This window comes from Nannobrachium achirus (assembly GCF_963921795.1).
Source record: "Nannobrachium achirus genome assembly, chromosome: 5".
Classification (NCBI taxonomy): Eukaryota; Metazoa; Chordata; class Actinopteri; order Myctophiformes; family Myctophidae; genus Nannobrachium; species Nannobrachium achirus.
In genome coordinates, this window is record NC_137814.1 from 48,267,701 (window position 1) to 48,278,837 (window position 11,137).

At 44.1% G+C, this 11,137-nt stretch overlaps 1 protein-coding gene across 1 annotated transcript; it reads left to right on the top strand.

The window, feature by feature from the left end:
- Window positions 1-6,134: 6,134 nt before the first annotated feature.
- On the top strand, window positions 6,135-7,100 carry LOC308285135 (COP9 signalosome complex subunit 6-like; the record flags this gene model as incomplete). The annotated part of the gene is made up of 1 exon (XM_080725852.1): window positions 6,135-7,100. The coding sequence occupies one exon, from the start codon at window positions 6,135-6,137 to the stop codon at window positions 7,098-7,100; it is 966 nt and encodes a 321-aa protein (XP_080581978.1).
- Between the last annotated feature and the right edge of the window lie 4,037 nt (window positions 7,101-11,137).

The following is an 11,137-nucleotide window of genomic DNA, read 5'->3' on the forward strand; positions in this document are numbered from 1 at the left end:
CAACACAAAGAGCACCCTCCTTTCCCAGTACTCTTGGGGTTTGTCTTAGGCCAGTGGTTCTCAACCTTTTCAGGCCATGACCCCCAAAATAATCATATTTTAACTGGGGACCCCCCAACCCCCCACCCTGACGAGCACAAAGAGTTGAGGCATTACATTTTCGGTTCTATTATGAAAATAGCAGATCTACATGCTGTTGTGAGCATGTAGATCTGCTATTGTCACAATTTCTGCCACTAATATTTGACAATTCAGCCTGAATTGTTTAATTATCTGGGGACCCCCAAAAGTTATTTGGGGACCCCCCTGGGGTTCCCGACCCACAGGTTGAGAACCACTGTCTTAGGCAGCCATTGTCGTGGATAAGAAATGCCCCCCCGGAGGTTGCCATGTTTTTGCTTTCTCTGCCCCTGCGGGTACCTTGGCACCGTGTCCACGCTTGGTAATTACTACTCTGGGCACATTCCAATGTTCTCTCGGCACAAACACGTCCATGTTATTAACATAAAAAAAAAAGAAGAGAAATACAATCGAATAATCAATGATTGTATCGGCCTCACACCGGGGCGTCTGGTTGATACAGTGGCTGCAGCGCCATAGATAAATCCCATATAGCATGAAACGTAATTGAAACGCCACTCAGAGTGACTCGACTGTGATTAATGGCATTTAAACACAACATTTTAATATCCCTGCACATCAAGTGTCTTATGTCCGGGACGCTGCGGCAAGATGGAAAACACAGCACCCATCATCAAGTGGAGAATAAGGAGACTGATAGTGATCGACCGCACCCCGCCCACCACCCCCCTGCCGGCTCACCCATGCTTCTCACATGCAACGGGTATATACTAGCATCAATACAAAAACCCCCATCTCGTCTGGCAGCGGATATACCTCAATTTCCCTGCACCACCTTCATCCAATTACTTTGTTCATTTGCCCTCATGCTGTTCCCATATAAATATTTCAGCCCCTCTATTTGTCATCTGTCTGAGGGGATAAATTAACCGGTCTCCTCATCTGCCTCTTGCCGTGAGAACTCATAAAGTCCCAGGGAAGGGGTTGGGTTGGGTGGAGGGAGGGAGGGAGGGGGCTGCATGCTCACAACCTCCAGTAGCCACCACCCATGTATCTAATGGCTTTGTAATGTGACAGTAGACGTTGGAACGGCTTTCAAGGACAACATGATATCAACCCATTAGATGTACTGTAACCTGCTCGTTCATGAAAGGAAAAAGAAAATAGTACACGCTGCATATATTTTCCGTGCGGCGGTGCGGGATAAAGTGCCAACTCTGCGCGAATGTGTTTGGCTGATGGCTAAACTGAAAGGGGCTCATGTCTGTCTGTCAACTAACAGCTAGGTCACTCTGAAATATCTCTAAGTCCCTGGTAATTTCTCACACGTTCAAATGCCCTGCATGGCCCTAAAGCCCCGTCTCCAACTCTCACTGGCTCCGATGTAGGTCTGAAGTCGAGTCTTTTGAATGCCACGACGTTCAGATTGGCAGCATCTCCCTCCCCGTGGGCTGTGGACACAGTGGGGGAGCGTAAATCTCTGTGCGCTTCTCAGCCCCCTACGAAGGACTCTTAATTATTTTGCCATCGCCACTCTACAAGATCCAAACATTCTTTTCAGCATTCCTCCATCCTCCCCTGTGCGGAATCACTTTATCACATTTCTCCCACATCCCCCCCCCCCCCCCCCCCATTTTGTTTTTAATGAGCAAGATTGCACAGAGAAATGGGACATATCATTCCCGCAGTGCCCAATCAATGGACATAAATGGGTAAACTAAGTGGCTTGTAAGAGTTATAATTCTTACTGTGTGGACATTTACACAGCACGGCTTGCACGATCCATTTGGCTGTTTGTTTGCAAGTGCCCCCACTTTTGAAAGGAGTCCAGCTAGCATGGCGTAGTTTTCTCAGAGCCCCAGCCCTCCGCCCTCTCTCTGAAGCGAGCCTGAGCTGCTAATGGGGAATTGCCGTTTACACGGATGGTTCTCCCAGTGCTCCCCTCACACGGCGTTGTAAACTAGACTGTAAAACAAATTTCGCTTGTAAATCTGTCGATTGAAAAACTGTCCATCTTTGGTTGGGTTTCAAATGAAGCTGTAATGCTGAAGGATTCATTTCCTGCAGCCCCCATAGTGGAAGAGTGCCCGTGTGACTCACCACTGATTTACAGGGCCCTCCCAAATACCGCCTCGTTAGATGTTTTATGTCCGTCCCAATTTGCCAGGCATATACTTTATAGTGTGCGTGTTTTATTAGATATCTAGAGGAATGCATGGCTTGGTATACAGTACCAGTTATGTTGGGACAGGGGAAGACTAGGGTCTAATTGTGCAAGGACACACTGTAACAAAGATCACGTTATTCATAACCTAAGACATGAAAGTCCTGGCAGTAAGCGTAACGTTTTTGTACTACATAGCTTTTATATAAAATGATCTTTACTTTATTATGAATCTATTACATTATGCATCAGAAAATATTTCCATATAATTATTGCACTTGTCTCATGGCAGCACAGGAATCATCTCTCCCGCCGAGAATCTCGACGGGGCTCATGTGCGATTCGATTTATCAAGCGGTCGTATCCTGCCAAATCACAGCGTAATAAAGGGCTGTCTCTACTATCTCTAATTCGGGGTAATGCTTTTCAGAGGTTGCGAGTGACGTCATTTTGCAGTTGAACCGGACCTTTCCGACGAAAGGTTCGTAAATGAGAATGGTTGGGTTTTGATGAATGTGCCGGATGAGAGCAATCGTCATTTTTTTTTGTCAAATAAGTTTTATTGCCAACAGATTATCAACAACAGGATGTATCAGTTATAAGATTAACAATTTTCTGTTTTAGCATATATAAGAAAGAAAGAAAAGGAAAGAGCTGAAAACAACAAGAAATAAAATACAATATGTCATCAAAACAACCCCTTCATACCCTCCCACCCCTACTGCTCAGTGACGAAACGCATAATAGAGAATCAGAATGAATTGTCCAATGGACATGCATTAGAATAAACAGTCTGTTTACACTAACATCATCCTTCTACTCAGGTAACGGACAAGGGGCAGCCAGATCTTATCAAATTGTGCCTGTCTGTCTTTAAGTGAATATCGTATTCTCTCAAGGTGAAGTGTACTAGTCATTTCATTAAGCCAGTGTTTAAATGCAGGTGCTTTCTCTTTTTTCCAATGAGTTAAAATCAGCTTCTTTGCTGTAATCAGACCATATGAAAGGAGATGTCATTGTGAACTTGTCAAGTTGGAAATGGGGTCTGATGTGCCTAAGATAATTAGTATTGGGTCAGGGTCAATTTGGGTGTCCAGAATATCAGAGAGCGCCTCAAAAATCTTAATCCAATATCTCTGTATTTGAGGACATAGTGCGAAGCTGTGTAATAAGTTTGCTTCCGGTGCCTTGCATTTGTCACAGTTTGGGGAGATATCTGGGAATATCTTGTGCAATTTGGATTTGGAATAATGAAGCCTATGTATAGTTCGAAATTGAATAAGGCAGTGTCTAGAGTTAATCGAGCAATAGTTAACTTCTTCTAAGCCATCATCCCAGAGCGTCTCCGATATCGGGGTCCCCAACTCATTTTCCCATGCTAATTTAATAGCTGAGGTAGTAGGAAGGCCGATAGCCTGTAAAGACTCATAGAAGTATGATATGTTCATATCTTGGAGCAATCGTCATTTAAACACATTTAAACACGCCGGCCGAGTTTGTTAACGTGAAGAAGCGAAATGCAGCCAAGAAGAAGATCTTCTCTGACGTGTGAAGTTACCCCACCCATCCTCTCAGTTCTTCTAGGTTCTGGGTGACTGATAAAAGGGGATTTTCGGACTAGCCGTCTTACCACGTTAACCTGATGTTATGATGTTCATGAACGATTGCTACAGTTTTTTTCCTCTGCAGCTCCGACCGGGATCGGCGGGATTTAATGCTAAATGGCTTATTTGAATCACTCGACAATTCCCCTTTTTTGAGCAGTTCTAAACCCTCCTACTTCTGGGTTTGTGTCTAGGTCCCCGTGTCCCCATGTCCGTATCAGCACCGTATGCAATACGAGACGTCCGTCCGTCCGTCCGTCCGTCCGTCCGTCCGTCCGTCCGTCCGTCCGTCCGTCCGTCCGTCCGTCCGTCCGTCCATCCGTCCGTCCATCCATCCATCCATCTTCAATCGCTTATCCGGAATCGGGTCGCGGGGGTAACAGTTTCAACTGAGACCTCCAGATTTCCTTATCCTGAGCAACTTCCTCCACTCCCTCAGACCGACTACTGTAACTAAGTGGCAGGCAGCGAGCACTCTGACACCGTGTCAACACTGACGTTCCCAAGCCAGTTTGGAGATATAATCCCTCCATCTGGTCTTTGGTCTGCCACGGGTTCTCCTCCCAGTGGGACGCGCATCGAGGACCTTCCTAGGAAGGCGCTCGGGGGGCATCCGTACTAGATGCCCGAACCACCTAAGCTGACTCCTTTCCAAGTGTAGGAGCAGCGGTTCTACTCCAAGTCTCTCTCGGTGACTGAACTTCTCACCCTATTTCTCACCCTACTTCTCTCCTAGGGAGATACCAGCGACCTGTCTGAGGAAACCCATTTCGGCCGCTTTAAGCCTGTAATTGGAACTATATGTTAGGGATGGTTACGTTAGATATTAGATGCTAGGTTAAATCATTTTAAGTGAATAGTGGCTGCTGCATTACGTGTACATGCCAGGTCAGATTGGCAGACTATGCTGATGATAAAAACAAATGGTGTTCTCGAGCTTGAGACATGATGTCAGATTTGAGCGATGGCTACACTCATTTCAAATTGGAGACAGCTACTGTAGGTTGATAAATGCAGACAGTTGCTTTGAGATGAGCTTACGCACATTACATTTTAACATTGGAGCCAATGGAGATTCCTTTTTGATGTCCGTTTTGAATCCATTTCCGGTGCAAACCGGAGGCGCTACTTTTCGCGCAGATCGGCACCAGCGGGATTTTCGAATTAGCCTAAATGAAATAGAACAAATCTCTTGGGAAACAGGCATGTCAGTTTAATATGTCATGAAAGTTAAACAAAGTTAAACTCGGGTTGTGGCTGTCAATGCATTTTAGTGTGCAGGGCATTCCTTATGCCCACAACTTCTGGAATAGATGATGTTGGTGGCTGCAATGAGTACTATCCTATATTAACATTCCGGTGGACAGTGGACGCCACAAACGTAACATGGGTTGGCGGACCGTGGACATCACAAACCAAACATTCCCATAAATGGTCCGAACGCTATGCCCATATATGGTCATGTGCATACATGGGACCAACCGACTTCAAACTCATGCGTGGGCATCGGAAAGGACTAGACCGAGTTCGTTGTCTGCCACCAAGTCGCTCAGAAATGCCGTTGCCAATCACCGCTGAGCTGATCAATATGCCCATGTATGGGCATGCAAATATATAAGGTATTGGCATTCACTAATGACATCAGGGATCTCCATATATGGGCATAAAAGGGACACAGGTAGACAGAGATACGGAGATATCCATATATGGGCGCAAAAAGGACACAGACAGATGTGTACAGTACAAAGGGTACTCTGACAAAGCCCCTGACACTATGACTCAGACATTATTGATCGGATCAGTAGTGTGAGGGCCATAACTGAAAGGGGCATGCGTTCTCATGTGTCTGTCCCGCTTTTATGCCCAAAAATGGAGATGTCAAAGTATTGATCTTGCACTTCTGTTAAATGAAAGTTGTAAATTGACTTCATACGACGTATTGACTTCATAAATGACTTGTGGCATCCAAGCACTCTGGTAACGGTTACTGCACCATACTCTTATAGTGGGTCTTATTTTATTTTCTATTAATCATTTTATCATTAAAACTATTAATTCTGCAGTTTCAAATGTCGTCCAAATATGGAAATACCTGATGTCGTAGTACTGCGTCATCAAATATGATATTTGTCTTGCCTAAATAGAGAGTTCAACTGGGCTCTGTCTGGCAAAATCCCCGTATACAGAGTTGTCTGATGTCATAGTATTGCATCTTAACGTAGAACTGGCTTATATAAGTAATACACAATAACGATCCTCAGATTGTGCCCGGTAAAGCTGTCAAGATGGCGACATACGATGCTGGAGAGATGCAGGTAGATGGAGTAGCCACCCCCAGCGTTATGGCTTCGGGGGTCGCAGGCAGCGTGTCTGTGGCCTTGCACCCTCTCGTCATCCTCAACATTTCAGACCACTGGACGCGCATCCGCTCTCAGGAGGGGCGGATCGTGCAGGTGATCGGAGCCCTCATCGGGAAGCAAGAGGGTAGAAGCATTGAGGTGATGAACTCCTTTGAGTTGCTCGCCCAAGCTGAAGACGACCGGTTGAACATCGACAAGGACTATTACTTCACCAAGGAGGAACAATTCAAGCAGGTCTTTAAGGACATGGAGTTCCTGGGCTGGTACACCACCGGGGGTACCCCTGACCAGTCGGACATCCACATTCACAGACAGGTGTCCGAGATCATCGAGAGCCCTCTCCTCCTCAAGCTGAACCCGTTGGCCAAACAGGCCGATCTTCCTGTGGACATATACGAGTCCATGATCGACATAGTCAACGGCGAGGCCACCATGAAGTTCGCCAAGCTCGCCTACACCCTCGCCACCGAGGAGGCCGAGAGGATCGGCGTCGACCACGTGGCCCGCATGACGGCCCCCGGCACGGCGGAGGCCTCGGCGGTGGTGGAACACCTCACGGCCCAGCAGAACGCCATCAAGATGCTCCACAGCCGCGTGAAGATCATCATGGAGTACGTCAAGGCGGTGGAGGCGGGAGAGTTGCCGTTCAACCACGAGATCATGCGCGAGGCCAACGCTCTGTGCCACAGACTGCCCGTCCTCAGCACCCAGAACTTCAAGACTGACTTCTACGACCAGTGCAACGACGTGGGCCTCATGGCCTACCTGGGCACCGTCACCAAGACCTGCAACAGTGCCAACCAGTACCTCAGCAAGTTCAACGTCATGTATGAAAACAACAGACAGGGCTTTGGTGGTGGTCGAAGCCGGTTAAGGGGAATGTTCAGTTAAAGAAGGGGGGAAATGAGATAGAACTGTGGATCTCAGACTATTTCATGTCAAAGACCCCCCCAAACTGATATGTATTTAGCTGCGGGCCCCCATCTGAGAATACCTTGTGCCAAGGAATCCCCAGCTTGTGTAGAACCTGAGTATTATTTTTTTTTAACAGCCATATCTACATATTTTGCTGGGGATCCCATGGAAACCCCTCAAGGACCCCCGGGGGTCCCCGGACCCCACTTTGAGAACCACTGAGCTAGAAGAGGTGTCAAGGACATTTTCTTTCTTTCTTTTTTTGGCGATGGTGGTTGACTAAACATCCTTGGGTGCATTTGATTAAAATACTCTGTCAGGTAGGGCATTAATCAATTTACAAAAAAGACCATATCCTATTTAAATTGCCTTGTGGGTTGGTCGGATGGTGGATGCCATAAACATAACCAAAGTCCAAAGCAAAACTTAAACTTCATAATAAGTAAGCTGCAAGTAGGATTTATTTTTTGTGCCATAATGTAATAATAATTATAAATTACTGAAAGCACTTCAGATTATTAATGGTACTTTGTGGAAGACATTGTAAGTCTTTTCTTTGTCTGTGTGATTTCCTAATCAAATAATTGGACTCTGAATTTAAATGATTTGATTTAAAAAGAAGAAAAAAAGTTCTTTCATGGAACACATCATCTCTGTGGGACGGAAACCTCATAAAATGATATAAAAAAAAACTGTTTACTTTTTAGGATTCAAATTTAAAAAAGTACAAGTAGCAGATCTACAAGCTCAAAGCGCTCTCTTCGTGCCACGTTTCAAGCGTGTACATCTGTTATGTTTTTGTGTGACACTGAAGTGTGATCAAGTAGGGCTTTAATTTAAGAAAAGAAAACAGATAAGAGGTTTCTTTCTGCCTGACAGCAACGACATGCTAATGCAGTCACCCAACAATGGTGGAAAAGGTCATTTTTACCTTAAGTAAAAGTATCAATACTGCAATGTAGAAATACCCTGTTTCAAGTGATAGTCTGGAATTCTACATTTACCTGAGTAAAAGTACAAAAGTATTGGTTTCAGAATGTATTTAAAGTACCAAAGTCTTCAAATGTATGAAAATCTTATGCAACGCATTGTGAGCTTGTAGATCTGCATTTATTCATGTAGAAATGTATGTAGGGCTTAAGTGGTTAATGTATGTTTTGTAATTAGAATTCAGATCTACAAAGTAACAAGTAACTAAAGTTTCCATAAAAATGTAGTGGAGTAAAAGTACAATATTTGGATCCGAGATGTAGTGGAGTAGAATTAAAAGGAATTGGAAATACTCATCATGTAAAGTACAAATACCTCAAAATTGTACTTAAGTAAATGTATTTAGTTACTTTACACCACTGATGACATGCTTATACTGCAGGCAGCCAACAATGATTGGTGCTAATGCCTGTGTCTGGCTATTCAGGTGGGCTGTCACTACGGCTGTCACTCACAATGCACTGCTGCCAGGCAGATAGTCTTGTGTTGTGAAATGGGTGACACGGAAAATTGTTTTGTGTGTGTGTGTGTGTACAGTATGTGTCAGTGAAACCGTGTGCATTTTAGTGTCAGAGTCACTTCTCAAAAGTTGCTAAAAGTTTGAAATAAATGTACCTAAAGTTGTTGCTATGTGCTTACAAAAAGAAGAAAAGTGACACTCATCCAAAAGCTGTATAGTATATGGACAAAGCCTGTACCATCGTTTGTGCAATGGTATAGCTCCAGGGACGTGCAAAGAATGTTAGAGAGGCAGGGGCTGAAATCTCTAAAAGGGCCTCTGGCGAAAATAGCAGACCTCCAAGCTCACAACATGTTGCGCTGTGACGCGTTGTGAGCTTGGAGGTCGGCTATTTTTGGTGCTTGATACCACACTGAACTAACCATTATTAAGTCAATACTGGAGATGTGGCGTAAGGCATGTATTTCTACTGAGAGGGCAATTATTTCAACATAAGATGTTGCATTCAAGTTCAGGAGATTTTGGACAAGGCAATTCTCTTGAATGCTGCCTCCAGGTATGGCATGGAAAGAGGGCATTTGCATTTATTTCACCATAGTAAAACTGCATTCATGGTCTGAAGAGGGCACTTTTTACAGATGGGTAAAAGGGCAGGGGATCAAGCCCCCTTTGATGTCTATGTGTGCACGTGCCTGTATAGCTGAGATGCTGGAGGATGTGAAAGGTGTCTGTGAACACCTCAAAGGTGTTTAAAATCATTTGAACAGTTTAAGCTTCAAACTGTTTATTTGAAAAAGAAAATGCGGATGTCAAAGAACAACGACCAGAAGGCACAACGAGAGGACAGGTAGCCCTGCTGGAAGAACTAATGTGTCTTTTGGAACTTCACGACACATTCTTCTTTTTATTTTATTTTTATTTTTACTAACATCCTTTTGAATGGTGCTAATGGCTGCTGATGAACAGGTTCATAAATAAATAAACAGCAAGTAAAAACATTTAAACTAGAGTGGGCTAGCAATCAGGCTTGGAATATGACAAATCTACTGATCCTTCTTGACCACATGACTATAGAGATAACGTGTACCGATTTGCGTGATGTTTGGACACAATCTGTACGAGTAATATAAAAAAAAAACAGTGTTTAGCAAAAATCTGAGTCCTGGTGGCGCTACAACAGAACAACTTTAAAAGGGTGGCATGTGTTCTTCTGCCTAGATTGCGATCTACCAGTAGATCACAAGAACTGCACAGGTAGACCGCATGACATGCCCATAAAATAAATACAAAACACAAAACTTGAATGAAGGTGACTTGATTGATTTGCATGACCTGGCCTGTAAGCTCCCATTGCGGCTTGAAAAATGCAGTTGACAATAATTTTTAAATTACAGAATGGGAGGAATAGAGGATACAGAATGGGATTAACACATTTTTCACTATGTCCATATTCCAAGTGCATTTGCTTATACTGTATGTAACACCGGCGCCGCTGTCCCAAAGAAGGTCCTCCCTATGTTCCCCTGGTTCTCTGTTCCCCAGGTTCTATGTTCCCCAGGTTCTCTGTTCCCCAGGTTCTTTGTTCCCCAGGTTCTTTGTTCCCCACTTCGCCCCCCAAAAGGTTCTATGTTCCCCACCCACCCTACTCCCAAGGAAGGTTATATGTTCCCCACCCAAAAAAGGACATTTGTAACAGCAACCCTTAAGTATTTTAAGAAATGGGATAAAACATAATGTTTGGTTGGTAGATCTTGCTGAGCTGGTCAAGTTAAAAGTAGCTCTGAAGTGAACAAAGTGTGTGCACCCCTGTGGGAATGTGCATGCAGTGTTTCACGGCAATCAGACACTGCCTTTATGATTTGAGCCGGGACTACAGTGCCTGCTGTAAAGCCCTGTGGAAAAGTAGCAGATTGTAGGATATACAGCATGTTGTCAGACTCAGGTCCATGTCAGGTCCATAATTCATTTACTCTTACCGAAAGAAAGGTATTTTCAACATCCCTTTGGTCTTTGTCAAAGTGCAGTCAAAGATGTATTTATTTTCAAGTTTGCTATTCCTGAATGTCGGCTAAAATCAAAAGTATACAAATTATGAATAGAAATTAAGTGCATTAGCCATCCAAAGTGAATTCCGGATGGCTGCTAGTTTTCATGCTAGGCTGAGCCAAGGCAGCAATCATAAATCTCTTGCTAAGATGTATAGTTCTGTTTTGCTTTTTAAAATAAATGTCTATTTCCAGCTTATTGGTAGCTACTGTAGCGATATGCAGATCACAGGTTGCTCCCCGTTTAAAAACAAGACTATCTTTCTGCTGCATTATGCCGAACTTGGTAGCTGTTGTGACAGTACATTCTAACTTGCTTACAAACAAATACTTTTCCCACAAAAAGTATACTGTGTGAACCGCGTTACTTCAAACAACGTGTCAAATAAATCACCACAAAACTGCTTAAACTTGTCCCAGTCAGTGCAACATTCCTGCATGCAGCCGAGCACAGATTCTTCTGTCCAGTCTTTTATGTCCTTTGTGCTCTCTCTCCGTCTTTAAGCAATTTTATATAT